This window comes from Entelurus aequoreus, linkage group LG28 (genome assembly GCF_033978785.1).
Source record: "Entelurus aequoreus isolate RoL-2023_Sb linkage group LG28, RoL_Eaeq_v1.1, whole genome shotgun sequence".
In the NCBI taxonomy this organism is placed as follows: Eukaryota; Metazoa; Chordata; class Actinopteri; order Syngnathiformes; family Syngnathidae; genus Entelurus; species Entelurus aequoreus.
This window is the reverse complement of record NC_084758.1, coordinates 2,775,630-2,791,209: the sequence shown is the minus strand read 5'-3', so window position 1 is coordinate 2,791,209 and position 15,580 is coordinate 2,775,630. Positions and strand designations below refer to the sequence as shown.

At 39.0% G+C, this 15,580-nt stretch overlaps 1 protein-coding gene across 1 annotated transcript in view; it reads left to right on the top strand.

The window, feature by feature from the left end:
* The window catches only part of LOC133644883 (rod cGMP-specific 3',5'-cyclic phosphodiesterase subunit alpha-like), a 100,990-nt gene extending 90,167 nt beyond the window's left edge, over nucleotides 1-10,823 (top strand). Inside the window, exons 9-10 of the mRNA XM_062039635.1 lie at nucleotides 10,659-10,709; nucleotides 10,773-10,823. Coding sequence (XP_061895619.1) covers nucleotides 10,659-10,709; nucleotides 10,773-10,823 — 102 coding nt within the window. The remainder of the gene's footprint in view (nucleotides 1-10,658; nucleotides 10,710-10,772) is intronic.
* The last annotated feature ends 4,757 nt before the right edge of the window (nucleotides 10,824-15,580 follow it).

The following is a 15,580-nucleotide window of genomic DNA, read 5'->3' as shown; positions in this document are numbered from 1 at the left end:
GGTAAAAAGTATATAAAATAAAGTACAAAGAAGGTAAAAAGTACTTAAAAGAAAGTACAAAGAAGGTAAAAAGTATTTAAGAAGGTATACAGAAGGTAAAAAGTATATAAAATAAAGTACAAATAAGATAAAAAGTACTTAAAAGAAGGCACAAAAAAGGTATATAGTGCGTAAAAGAAGGTAAAAAGTACTTAAAAGAAAGTAAAAAGTATGTAAAACAAGGTACACATAAGGTAAATGGTACGTAAAAGAAGGTAAAAATAATGTAAAAAGTACTTAAAAGAAGGTACAAAGCAGGTAAAAAGTACTTAGAAGAAGGTGCAAAAAAGGTAAAGAGTATGTAAAAGAAGTTACAAAGAAGGTAAAAGTACTTAAAAAGGTACAAAGAAAGAAAAAACTACTTAAAAGAAGGTACAAAGAAGGCACATGGTATGTAAAAAAAAAAAAAGGTAAAAGGTAAAAATTACTTACAAGAAGGTACAAAGAAGGACAATAGTGCGTAAAAGAAGGTACGAAGAAGGTGAAAAGTACGTAAAAGAAGGTAAAAAGTATGTAAAACAAGGTACAAAGGTAAATAGTACATAAAAGAAAGTACAAATGAGGTAAATAGTACGTAAAAGAAGATACAAAGAATGTAAAAGTACTTAAAAGAAGGTACAAAGAAGGTGAAAAGTATGTAAAAGAAGGTACAAAGAAGGTAAACAGTGCATACAAGAAGGTACAAAGTATTTGAAGTAAGGTATAAAGAAAGTAAAAAGTACTTAAAACAGGGTACAAATTAAGTAAACAGTGCGTAAAAGAAGGTACAAAGAAAGTACAAAGTACTTAAAATAGAGTACAAAGAGAGTAAAAAGTACATAAAATAAGGTACAAATCAAGTAAAAGTGCATAAACAAAGGTAAAAGTACTTAAAACAGGGTAAAAATAAAGTAAAAAGAGTGTAAAAGAAGGTACAAAGTATGTAAAAGAAGGTAAAAAGTACTTAAAACGGTAGGAATAAAGTAAATGGTGCATAAAAGAAGGTAGAAAGTACATAAAAGAAGGTAAAAAGAAAGCAAAAAGTACATAAAACAGGGTAGAAATAAAGTAAACGGTGCATAAAAGGAAGTAGAAAGTATGTTAAAGAATGTAGAAAGTATGTTAAAGAAGGTAAAAAGAAAGTAAAAAGTACATAAAACAGGGTAGAAATAAAGTAAACGGTGCATAAAAGAAGGTAGAAAGTATGTTAAAGAATGTAGAAAGTATGTTAAAGAAGTAAAAAGAAAGTAAAAAGTACATAAAACAGGGTAGAAATAAAGTAAACGGTGCATAAAAGAAGGTAGAAAGTATGTTAAAGAATGTAGAAAGTATGTTAAAGAAGGTAAAAAGAAAGTAAAAGTACATAAAACAGGGTAGAAATAAAAGTAAACGGTGCATAAAAGAAGGTAGAAAGTATGTTAAAGAATGTAGAAAGTATGTTAAAGAAGGTAAAAAGAAAGTAAAAAGTACATAAAACAGGGTAGAAATAAAGTAAACGGTGCATAAAAGAAGGTAGAAAGTATGTTAAAGAAGGTAAAAAGAAAGTAAAAAGTACATAAAACAGGGTAGAAATAAAGTAAAAGGTGCATAAAAAGAAGGTAGAAAGTATGTTAAAGTAGGTAAAAAGAAAGTTTTAAAGGGTTTAAAACTAAACCTAATCTCTAACCTCACCACTAACCCTAAAATCCTCAATTGAAATTGAAATTGAGCTCCAAAAGGTAGAAAGTTTGAAAGGTTGTGAAAGCTAATGTGAGTGGTGGTCACTTCATTATAGCGCTTATCTTCCACGCACCGCTGAGCTCGTCATGGCGACGCCTTTCACTGGCCGCCATCAATGGGCGCCACAAAAGCTCCGTCCTCGCTCAATAACGCCGACCTGGCCTTCAAAACACGGTTCTCACACACCCGAGGTGACATTTGGTGAATTCATCTATAGATGAGAAGCCACCCCCCCCCCCCCCCCCCCCCCCCCCCCCCCCCCCCATTGGCCACATTTGGCCCAGTAATCAGCTCCTATGTCCGTGGAAACGCACACTCGGATCTGGCCAGGGACCAGAAGAAGGACCTTCACAATAGGATGCTAGCTTTCATTTCCAATTAGCTTAGCATGTGAGCTGCATTACCTTCTCAGCTTTCATGGCCAACATCAGTTCCTGGGATGGAGCGCTGATGGAAAGGAGCACTTCAAAGGTCTCACACAGATCTTGCTCACATTGAAACTTGGACCAGCATCGCTCAATATCCACAATTATTAACATTTTTATCACCTATGGAAGATAAGGAGCAGGAGAGAAATATATTTGATTTGAAATGTAACTTCCTCAGCTATCAAGACAGAAATAGTGCAAAGTGAGAAAATAGAAACCTGAGAGGAACTATTTCCTGCAGGTTGGTGCTAGGAAATAACCACTGTTATTGTGACCTGTTATTCTTATTTAACTATGAAAATGATCTTTTGTTTTGCAGTCATTATTTTAATATCACTATTGATGGTAAAAAGTATTTAAGAAGGTAAAAAGTACATCAAAGAAAGTACAAATAAGGTAACAATTACTTAAAAGAAGGCACAAAGAAGGTATATAGTGCGTAAAAGAAGGTACAAAGAAGGTCAAAAGTACGTAAGGTAAAAAGTACTTAAAAGAATGTAAAAAGTATGTAAAACAAGGTACACATAAGGTCAAATGGTACGTAAAAGAAGGTACAAATAAGGTAAAAAGTACGTACAAAAGATACAAAGAATGTAAAAAGTACTTAAAATAAGGTACAAAGCGGGTAGAAAAGTACTTAAAAGAAGGTACAAAAAAGGTCAAAAGTATGTAAAAGAAGTTACAAAGGTAAAAGTACTTAAAAAGGTAAAAGAAGGTAAACAATGCATACGTACAAAGTATTTAAAGTAAGGTATAAAGAAAGTCAAAAGTACTTAAAACAGTGTACAAATGAAGGAATATATTTGATTTGAAATGTAACTTCCTCAGCTATCAAGGCAGAAATAGTGCAAAGTGAGAAAATAAAAACCTGAGAGGAACTATTTCCTGCAGGTTGGTGCTAGGAAATAACCACTGTTATTGTGACCTGTTATTCTTATTTAACTATGAAAATGATGTTTTGTTTTGCAGTCATTATTTTAATATCATTATCGATATGGATAATTATTGATATTTTTATGACCTATGGAAGATAACGAGCAGGAAATAAATATATTTGATGTGACTATAACCCACTCAGCTATCAAGGCAGAAAGGAAAGGTCAACACTAACATGGTAAACACTCAAACAATGTCAACAAAATATTAGCACCTAACAATAATCTCTTTAAATGAAGGTGCAAAAATAAGGAATATGTAAGAACTGCTTCATAAAGTGTGTAAAAATAGTGTGAGAATGTAAACAGAGAAACCTGAGAAGAACTACTTTCTGCAGGTTTAGTGGCAGCTGTGCTCTAAAGGGTGAGCGCGGCTAAAGTCTTAGTGGGGACGATCGCCTTGCATCATTTCCAGACCACATTGGTCTGACTACAGTTCCCTTTGAAACAGTCCAAAAAGTGTCCAGGTGACTTTTCCTCTTGTATCCATCATTTCTTCATTTTGACTTTCTCTTCTCGCTCCATGCAAAGAATCCACCGCCAGACAAGCAAACTTCATACCTGATTGGCTCTTAGTGTGGCTTTATATATATATATATATATATATATATATATATATATATATATATATATATATATATATATATATATATATATATATATATATATATATATATATATATTGTATTTAATAATATATATATATACAAACCCCGTTTCCATATGAGTTAGGAAATGGTGTTAGATATAAATATAAAGTGAATATAATGATTTGCAAATCCTTTTCAAGCCATATTCAGTTGAATATGCTACAAAGACAACATATTTCATGTTCAAACTCATAAACAATTTTTTTTGTGTGCAAATAATCATTAAGTTTATAATTTGATGGCAGCAACACGTGACAAAGAAGTTGGGAAAGGTGGCAATAAATACTGATAAAGTTGAGGAATGCTCATCAAACACTTATTTGGAACATCCCACAGGTGTGCAGGCTAATTGGGAACAGGTGGGTGCCATGATTTGCTATAAAAGTAGATTCCATGAAATGCTCAGTCATTCACAAACAAGGATGGGGCGAGGGTCACCACTTTGTCAACAAATGCCTGAGCAAATTGTTGAACAGTTTAAGAAAAACCTTTGTCAAGCAGCTATTGCAAGGAATTGAGGGATTTCACCATCTACGCTCCGTAATATCATCAAAGAATGTGGAGAAATCACTGCACGTAAGCAGCTAAGCCCGTGACCTTCCATCCCTCAGGCTGTACTGCATCGACAAGCCACATCAGTGTGTAAAGGATATCACCACACTTCAGAAACCCACTGTCAGTAACTACAGTTGGTCGCTACATCTGTAAGTGCAAGTTAAAACTCTCCTATGCAAGGCGAAAACCGTTTATCAACAACACCCGGAAACGCCGCCGGCTTGGCTGGGCCTGAGCTCATCTAAGATGGACTGATACAAAGTGGAAAAGTGTTCTGTGGTCTGACGAGTCCACATTTCAAATTGTTTTTGGAAACTGTGGACGTCGTGTCCTCGGACCAAAGACGAAAAGAACCATCCGGATTGTTCTAGGGTGAAAGTGTGAAAGGCAGCATGTGTGATGGTATGGGGGTGTATTAGTGGCCAAGACATGGGTAACTTACACACCTGTGAAGGCACCATTAATGCTGAAAGGTACATACAGCTTTTGGAGCAACATATGTTGCCATCCAAGCAACGTTACCATGGACGCCCCTGCTTATTTCAGCAAGACAATGCTAAGCTAAGGGTTACATCAACGTGGCTTCATAGTAAAAGAGTGCGGGTACTAGACTGGCCTGCCTGTAGTCCAGACATTGAAAATGTGTGGCACCTGCAATATGAGAAGGGAGACCCCCGGACTGTTGAACAACTCAAGCTGTACATCAAGCAAGAATGGGAAAGAATTCCACTTCAAAAATGTGTCTCCTCACTTCCCAAACCTTTACTGAGTGTTGTTCAAAGGAAAGGCCATGTAACACAGTGGTGAACATGCCCTTTCCCAACTACTTTGGCACGTGTTGCAGCCATGAAATTCTAAGTTAATTATTATTTGCAAAAAAAAAATCAAGTTTATGAGTTTGAACATGAAATATGTTGTCTTTGTAGCATATTCAACTGAATATGGCTTGAAAAGGATTTGCAAATCATTGTATTCCGTTTATATTTACATCTAACACCATTTCCCAACTCATATGGAAACAGGGTTTGTATATACACATACATATCATGTATTTAATAATATATAATATAATGTTTTTGAAATAATCATCATATTTTGACATGTATTTGTGTTGCTAAGTGATGGACAGAAGTTGGCCTGCAGGTGGACGTAACAAGCGTGGCACCTAAGTAGGCCACTCCAGGACATATGGTAATTTTGTTCCAGGTTAGAAGTACAAAAAGTTGAAATATTGCTTCCATAGCAGTAATAATAAGACAATAAACTAATAGCAGACGCCATTAAAGCCCAAAAGGAAGGTAACCTTAAGCAGTTTCACTTTGAAGTGTGCAGAGATGAGACGCTCTCCCCTCTTAATCATTCATCACGTCCTTGAAGCACTAAACTTTCTCCAAATGCAAAGCAGCAAGCGAGGAGCATGTAGGCCAGACGTCCGCCGGGATTCCCACACCAAAAAACAAAAAGCGAGCAGGAGCGCTCAGAGGATTTGTAAAAACCTGGCGAACATTCGACAAACAAAGTCGCTGCGATATCAAAGACAATCGTTTTATCTTGTTTGGGATCGTCCTCCTAAACACGCCATGGTCTGCAAAACATCTGCGTGGTCTTCAACACTCACACATCATTTGGACAATAACACGCTCAAGTCACTATATTGCACATTTCTACTTTCTTTTGCAGCATATTCTTAGCCTAAATTCAGTTTTAACAGAATTTATGTCTTTTAACAGGGGTGCCCAAACTTGTCCCACTAAAGCCCACAAACTGACTAATCAAATGACCATCTTGGTAGTTTTCACCCAACAGTACAAATTACAAAGCTGAACTCAGATGCTAACAGTTAGCAAACACGCTGGGGCCAGATAGCATCAAGTAACAAAAACTATGAGCAAAATGAGCTAAAAAACCTTCCAAAAAACTAGCATGCTAACAGTACTATGCTAACATGCTAACAAATACAGTTAGCATTAGTGAAATACCAAAATATATTACACTGTACCTGCTAAATTAGATTAAAAGCTAGCATGCTAATGTTAGCAAGCTAAAATGCCAACCGTAACATGCATTAAGTAGCACAATATATTACTTTGCAGTGTTTACCTGAAAAAATAGTTTAAAATGCTAGCATGCTTACGTGCTAACAAAGGCATGCTTACAGTTAACATTAGTGGAACACAAAAACGTGACACCATACCCGCTAAATTAGATAAAAAAAAGCTAGCATCCTAAAATGCTAACTGTAGCAAAATATACTACACTGAGGCGTGTACCTAAACAATGTCTTTAAAACGCCAGCATGTTCACAGTACTATGCTAACATGCTAATAATAGCATGCTTATGGTTAGCATTAGTGGCATACCAAAATATATGACACTATACCTGCTAAATGTTATGAAAAAGCTAAAATGCTATCATTATTATTCTAACATGCTAACAATAGCATGCTTAAAGTTAGCATTAGTGGCATACCAAAATATATGACACTATACCTGCTAAATGTGATGAAAAAGCTAAAATGCTAACATTATTATTCTAACATGCTAACAATAGCATGCTTAAAGTTAGCGAAACACCAAAATATATGACACTACCTGCTAAATTAGATAAAAAAGCTAGGATGCTAATATTAGCATGCTAAAATGCTAACCGTAAACAGGGGGGGTGGCCACACTTATTACACCATGTACCAAATAAAATTACTTTGAGGTCGGTAAGCACAACCAGAATCAATATGTACATAAGGCGCACCGGGTTATAATGCGCACTGTTCATTTTTTTTTTTAAATGAAAGGATTTTAGGTGCGCCTTGTAGTCTGAAAAATAGAAGACTTAGTCCTGTTTGGTACAGTTCAGTTGTAGACTGTAGCGGTTATGCTGCACAAACACCTTTTATTCACGACACTAATGTCGCTGCCTTCTTCACTATACGAGTGTGAAGGTCGCTGCCTTCTTCACTATACGAGTGTGAAGGTCGCTGCCTTCTTCACTATACGAGTGTGAAGGTCGCTGCCTTCTTCACTATACGAGTGTGAAGGTCGCTGCCTTCTTCACTATACGAGTGTGAAGGTCGCTGCCTTCTTCACTATACGAGTGTGAAGGTCGCTGCCTTCTTCACTATACGAGTGTGAAGGTCGCTGCCTTCTTCACTATACGAGTGTGAAGGTCGCTGCCTTCTTCACTATACGAGTGTGAAGGTCGCCGCCTTCTTCACTATACGAGTGTGAAGGTCGCTGCCTTCTTCACTATACGAGTGTGAAGGTCGCTGCCTTCTTCACCATACGAGTGTGAAGGTCGCTGCCTTCTTCACTATACGAGTGTGAAGGTCGCTGCCTTCTTCACTATACGAGTGTGAAGGTCGCCGCCTTCTTCACTATACGAGTGTGAAGGTCGCTGCCTTCTTCACTATACGAGTGTGAAGGTCGCCGCCTTCTTCACTATACGAGTGTGAAGGTCGCTGCCTTCTTCACTATACGAGTGTGAAGGTCGCCGCCTTCTTCACTATACGAGTGTGAAGGTCGCTGCCTTCTTCACTATACGAGTGTGAAGGTCGCTGCCTTCTTCACTATACGAGTGTGAAGGTCGCTGCCTTCTTCACTATACGAGTGTGAAGGTCGCTGCCTTCTTCACTATACGAGTGTGAAGGTCGCTGCCTTCTTCACTATACAAGTGTGAAGGTCGCTGCCTTCTTCACTATACGAGTGTGAAGGTCGCTGCCTTCTTCACTATACGAATGTGAAGGTCGCTGCCTTCTTCACTATACGAGTGTGAAGGTCGCCGCCTTCTTCACTATACGAGTGTGAAGGTCGCTGCCTTCTTCACTATACGAGTGTGAAGGTCGCTGCCTTCTTCACTATACGAGTGTGAAGGTCGCTTCCTTCTTCACTATACGAGTGTCAAGGTCGCTGCCTTCTTCACTATACGAGTGTCAAGGTCGCCGCCTTCTTCACTATACGAGTGTGAAGGTCGCTGCCTTCTTCACCATACGAGTGTGAAGGTCGCTGCCTTCTTCACTATACAAGTGTGAAGGTCGCTGCCTTCTTCACTATACGAGTGTGAAGGTCGCTGCCTTCTTCACTATACGAGTGTGAAGGTCGCCGCCTTCTTCACTATACGAGTGTGAAGGTCGCTGCCTTCTTCACCATACGAGTGTGAAGGTCGCTGCCTTCTTCACTATACAAGTGTGAAGGTCGCTGCCTTCTTCACTATACGAGTGTGAAGGTCGCTGCCTTCTTCACTATACAAGTGTGAAGGTCGCTGCCTTCTTCACTATACGAGTGTGAAGGTCGCTGCCTTCTTCACTATACAAGTGTGAAGGTCGCTGCCTTCTTCACTATACGAGTGTGAAGGTCGCTGCCTTCTTCACTATACGAATGTGAAGGTCGCTGCCTTCTTCACTATACGAGTGTGAAGGTCGCCGCCTTCTTCACTATACGAGTGTGAAGGTCGCTGCCTTCTTCACTATACGAGTGTGAAGGTCGCTGCCTTCTTCACTATACGAGTGTGAAGGTCGCTGCCTTCTTCACTATACGAGTGTCAAGGTCGCTGCCTTCTTCACTATACGAGTGTCAAGGTCGCCGCCTTCTTCACTATACGAGTGTGAAGGTCGCTGCCTTCTTCACTATACGAGTGTGAAGGTCGCTGCCTTCTTCACTATACGAGTGTGAAGGTCGCTGCCTTCTTCACTATACGAGTGTGAAGGTCGCTGCCTTCTTCACTATACGAGTGTCAAGGTCGCTGCCTTCTTCACTATACGAGTGTCAAGGTCGCCGCCTTCTTCACTATACGAGTGTGAAGGTCGCTGCCTTCTTCACCATACGAGTGTGAAGGTCGCTGCCTTCTTCACTATACAAGTGTGAAGGTCGCTGCCTTCTTCACTATACGAGTGTGAAGGTCGCTGCCTTCTTCACTATACGAGTGTGAAGGTCGCTGCCTTCTTCACTATACGAGTGTGAAGGTCGCTGCCTTCTTCACTATACGAGTGTGAAGGTCGCTGCCTTCTTCACTATACGAGTGTGAAGGTCGCTGCCTTCTTCACTATACGAGTGTGAAGGTCGCTGCCTTCTTCACTATACGAATGTGAAGGTCGCTGCCTTCTTCACTATACGAGTGTGAAGGTCGCTGCCTTCTTCACTATACGAGTGTGAAGGTCGCTGCCTTCTTCACTATACGAGTGTGAAGGTCGCTGCCTTCTTCACTATACGAGTGTGAAGGTCGCTGCCTTCTTCACTATACGAATGTGAAGGTCGCTGCCTTCTTCACCATACGAGTGTGAAGGTCGCTGCCTTCTTCACTATACGAGTGTGAAGGTCGCTGCCTTCTTCACCATACGAGTGTGAAGGTCGCTGCCTTCTTCACTATACGAGTGTGAAGGTCGCCGCCTTCTTCACTATACGAGTGTGAAGGTCGCCGCCTTCTTCACTATACGAGTGTGAAGGTCGCTGCCTTCTTCACCATACGAGTGTGAAGGTCGCTGCCTTCTTCACTATACAAGTGTGAAGGTCGCTGCCTTCTTCACCATACGAGTGTGAAGGTCGCTGCCTTCTTCACTATACGAGTGTGAAGGTCGCTGCCTTCTTCACTATACGAGAGTGAAGGTCGCCGCCTTCTTCACTATACGAGTGTGAAGGTCGCTGCCTTCTTCACTATACGAGTGTGAAGGTCGCCGCCTTCTTCACTATACGAGTGTGAAGGTCGCTGCCTTCTTCACTATACGAGAGTGAAGGTCGCTGCCTTCTTCACTATACGAGTGTGAAGGTCACTGCCTTCTCCACTATACGAGTGTGAAGGTCGCTGCCTTCTTCACTATACGAGTGTGAAGGTCGCTGCCTTCTTCACTATACGAGTGTGAAGGTCGCCGCCTTCTTCACTATACGAGTGTGAAGGTCGCTGCCTTCTTCACTATACGAGAGTGAAGGTCGCTGCCTTCTTCACTATACGAGTGTGAAGGTCACTGCCTTCTCCACTATACGAGTGTGAAGGTCGCTGCCTTCTTCACTATACGAGTGTGAAGGTCGCTGCCTTCTTCACTATACGAGTGTGAAGGTCGCTGCCTTCTTCACTATACGAGTGTGAAGGTCGCTGCCTTCTTCACTATACGAGTGTGAAGGTCGCTGCCTTCTTCACTATACGAGTGTGAAGGTCGCTGCCTTCTTCACTATCAGAAGTCTGCTTGTAGCTTTTTCTCATGCTAAAAAGAAGAATAGCTTTTCCGCCTGCGTGGTGTTTGCTCCTCGCCGACCATTGTTGCCGTTTCCTGTTTGGCGAGTATTGTTGTCGGCCGCAGGAGAAAAGGTCAGAGGTGGAGGGGCTCCCACCTGTAATTGACTGTGAAGCTGCTGTTGTTTTGCTTCAGCCATTAACTGCCTTCAAGACCACCCCCAAATCACAGCGGCAGAAGCGTAGAGTAATGTGACAATGGGATTAGACGGCAGCAACTTCCAAAGGCCGCCCTCCATTGTGGCGGCAGCTCTCCCACTGGGCGGGTCCTCTCAGCTGCACGCTGACGTCTAACTCCTAACTCCAGCCGACGGCTTAACTGGACAACAACCCCAGTCTGGACTCTGGGACCTGGTAAACAACACACTTCTAGACCTCTAACTGCCCGTTTAATACATCCTTACTTTGCACACAACTTCCTTTGTCACACACAAAACTAACTTTTTTTTATTTTTGGCTTTTAAAAGCTAAAATGGCAAATGTAGGAGGTTTTTGTGTGAGAAAATAAGTACCACCGTATTTTTCCCACCATACACTAAATTTACAGGACAAAAAAATGTTGTTTCCATATATTAGTCACGCCACCGCAGATATATACCTTGTGACATGACTAGAGATGATGTTTGATAAGACATTATCAAGTTCCAGCCCATTATCGAATCCTCTTATCGAACCGATTCCTTATCGATTCTCTTATCAAGTCCAGATAGGTTGTTGTATATGGAAAAAAACACAATATTTGGTTTAACAAAAGCTCACTTTTATTTTATAAGAAAAAAAATGTATATATATTGACTGTTACCCCCCTAAAATAATACAATAAATAAATATTGACTGTTGTTACCCAAAGTATATTAAGTGGGATTTTTCAGAAAAACAAATATATACAGTAACACACAAACAACCTGTCTCTGTGATCACTATAGGTGTGTAAATAACAATATAGTGTTAAATAAAATCAGTCCCTTGGGCACAAAACTGAAAATAATACAGCTCTCCAAAAAGTGCACTTCTGCTGCTATTGGAACACACACAGGCAGACAGCTAACAAACAATCCAAGACGTCTAATTAAGTTCCAAAGCAGAATAATCCATTTAGGCTCTTCATTGTTGTTGATCTTGCTTTGTCTTTTCCTATCTTTACTTTTGTCTTGCACTGAACTGTTTTTTTTTTTAAACTGAAATACACACAATGACAAATGTATAAGCTATGTGATTCAATTCACATACTGAAATGTAATACACAATATGTAAATATTAGCTTCACACAAATATACAGCACTATCATCAAACAAATACTTCTGAGTGTTGAAACTATTTCCATGGTGTAAATACACGACTGGCAGCCATTTTAAGTCCTCAAAACATCCATTGAAACAGTGCACAAAAATAGTTTTTCAATAAACATCTTACTAGCAAATGTACCACTTTCCACCTTAATATTGAGTTACATAAACACAGACGTATCTTTTCCAAGGCTTGTAAGAGCTAACACAACTTGTCTACTTCTCAATTGTCTCATGAACGTCGCCAACCCGGAAGTGCCCAAACTAAGGTGTCAGTAAGAGTCTACAATCAAATGGGCATAACATTGCCCATTTAGGATTCATTCCCAGGGATTCGAATAAAGAACCAACTCTTTTTCTTTACTATAGTGGCCTCGATAACGGGTACAGGTTCTCAAAAAGGGATAACGGTCCATGAAATCGGTTCTTTTCTTATCGAACAACCGGGAGAATCGGTTTCGAACATCATCCCTAGACATGACTTATGTAAATGTTTATTTACATACTTTAATAGTTTCCAAACGGTGTGTGTAACACAAGGCAGTAAAAGGGCTGATCAAACAAAACAGAAGTCATGGTCATGGACCCACTAGTAGCTCTCCAATCAGCTAAACAGACTCAATAACTCCACGCTGACGTTTTGCGGAATTTACTGAACTGAAACAATACAAAAATAATGCCATTTTGAGTTAATAATACCTACACAGACACTCGTAAACGTATTACCATATTGGCTAATGCTAACAGCGCTAGCTCTAGCATGGGGCACTTAAGTAAGAATTGTTTTAGTTATATTGTAAAACGTTGCTCGGCGTGATGAATGAAGAATTCAAACGTGTAGTAACGCTATGGACGGCTAGAAGATGGAACGGCACTTCTGCTTCCGGTTGAAAGCCTAAACAGAAGGACACTGCAGCAACTTCAAACCCGTCCAAAAAGATGACGCCATAGCACAAACACTAACACAGCTTTTCAGTGTCTTTTTTAAAACTATTTGCATTATTTCTGTCAGTGAAGAAAAATCCATAAAGTAGCCGCGCTATTTTCTAAAACGCAGGGTTTAAAGCGTAGGAAAAAAGTAGCAGTTTATAGTCCGGAATTTACAGCTTTCCTGATCCGATATTGGTATCTGATATCGGTACTAAAAAAACAAAACAAGTATCATCTTGCTTGTAAAATTAGTGATATCATGTGCGATACAAGCAGTCCTGTAGTGTTGGATGTATGGATATAAGCAACACATAAAAAACAAGAGTTATTTACTTAAATGTCCTCCATTAAGTAAACATGTTTTTTTTTATTTTAGTCAAGTCATTTGCTAGGCAACAGGCTATGAGGAGCTAGCAGCTACGCAGCAGCTAAGCGCACACTGGACAATGTAAAACAGCACATTTGTCAATACGAACCAGGATCAAATAATTATAGTTACATACAGTAACAAACGTGTCCGTACTGAGTCATGAGCTTAACTTCATGAATTATTGCAACCACTAGGTTTAAAAATTGCCAATCTCCTCCACTTTAAAGACAGCACTAGATTTGTCCGTCCTCGGTTTTGTATTTTTCACAACAAACAATTCTTCTCTGATCAGACCTTTTTTGAGCTTGCACACTACAAAACAATACAGATATGTACGATTCCCGCTGATATCGTATGGGGTTAATATCAGTATCAGCCAATATTATGTAAATAAACACACGCAAATATGTGCTGGTATCGGCTTGAGGTTTTTTGTGGTCTCAAACTGAGCCCCCCAGTTTAGCAAGTGATCTTTTTGTCCTCGTCTTCCCCACCTTTTGTTTATGACAATACGTTTCTATTTTATTCTATTCCAGGCTGCAGTATCAGTATCGCGTGGAGTGGTCCTAAAGTTGTATCCAGACACCCCAGAGACGTAAATGTGAATTATATCTCAACCTCCTTCCATGATCCAGACCTGCTTCATGTGGGAAGTTTATTTTGGAAGGGCTTGTTAACGTGATGCAGTTTGCTGTGCTTACCACCACTTGCAGACCCAGGCAACAAAAAAAGATCTGGATGGAAAACAAAATAAAGAACTGTACGTGACGTGACGGCCGCCCCTTGTTATCCCCCAGAAGGACTCATTTGGGCGATATTTTGGTGTTCCAGACCAAGACCAAGAGCGTAGTTCCATGAACAGAGTGTCAGCCTCCATGTAAACATTAGCTTGTGCGCGGTGTAGGGGCCGCTTGGAGGCTGCGTGCGAACACATCAGCGACACAAATGACTAAAAGTCTCCTCAGACTTGTGACCACCAGGAAGGAGCAAATTAGGAATAAGGAGAGTCAATTCAATAAGGAAAATGTAATAAAGCTTGGAAGGACTTGAAAGAACTTCTTATTGTTTACATTTCTTACACTCAAACTTCAACAATGACTTGAAAAACATCTGGGTGACCAAGGACTAGATAACTGTTGACTTGATAACTAGTGACAAGATAACTGATTACTTGATCAACAACAATTTGATAACCAATGACTTGATAGCTAATGATTACTGGTAATGATTCAATGATCAATGATTTGATCATTAATGACCTGACAAGTGTCCAGGTGACCAATGTCTAAATAACCAACGACTTGCTAAGCCAATACAAGATAAGCCATGACCTGATGATCAATGAGTTGATAACCAATGACCTGAAAAACGTTCCGATTCCCAGGGAATTGATGACTAATGACTAAGGAATTGATGACTAATGACTAGATAACCCTTGGCTTGATGACCAATGACTTAAAAAACGTCCGGGCTTGATGACCGATGACTAGATGACCAATGATTTAATAACTGATGACCTGAAAAATATATAGGTACCTGATGACTTGAATTAATTAACATTTTATAATTATTGGTTAAGTTGATCGTCAATGATTAGATTAGCAATGCCGTGACTTGGACTTGAGAAATGAGGACTAACCAATGATTTATTAACCAAAGACCTGGAAAAAGGTCTGGATGACCAAGGACTTGATGACCAATGATTTATTAACCAAAGACCTAGAAAAAGGTCTGGATGACCAAGGACTTGATGACCAATGATTTATTAACCAAAGACCTGGAAAAAGGTCTGGATGACCAAGGACTTGATAAAATATTGAAAAATATTTATAAATATTTTTATTAAAAATAATTAAAAATAGTTAAAAATAATTTAAAATTATTTAAAATATTTAAAAATGTTTGAAAATATTAAAAAATATTTAATAATAATTAAAAATATTTACAAAATAATTAAATGACTAAATAACTGATGACTTGTTGACCTATTCCTGACTGCTTATTCATTGTAATCATCTTTTCTTCTCTATCTTTGTTGTTGTTGTTTTTTTATCCTATTTGATTTTATTGTTTCGATTTTGTACGGTGTCCTTGAGTGCCCAGAAAGGCGCCTTATAAATAAAATGTAGTATTATTATTATTATTAATGACTAGATGACTCGTGACTTGATGACCGATAGTTTAACAACCAATGACCTGAAAACCAACGACTAGATAACTGGTAACTTGACTTGGGAAATGAGGACTTGATAACCAATTATTTATTAACCAAAGACCTAGAAAAAAGTCTGGATGACCAAGGACTTGATTACCAATGATTTATTAACCAAAGACCTGGAAAAAGGTCTGGATGACCAAGGACTTGATAAAATATTTAAAAATATTTATAAATATTTTTATTAAAATAATTTAAAAAAATAATTAAAAATAATTAAACATATTTAAGAATAATTTAAAATGATTTAAAATATT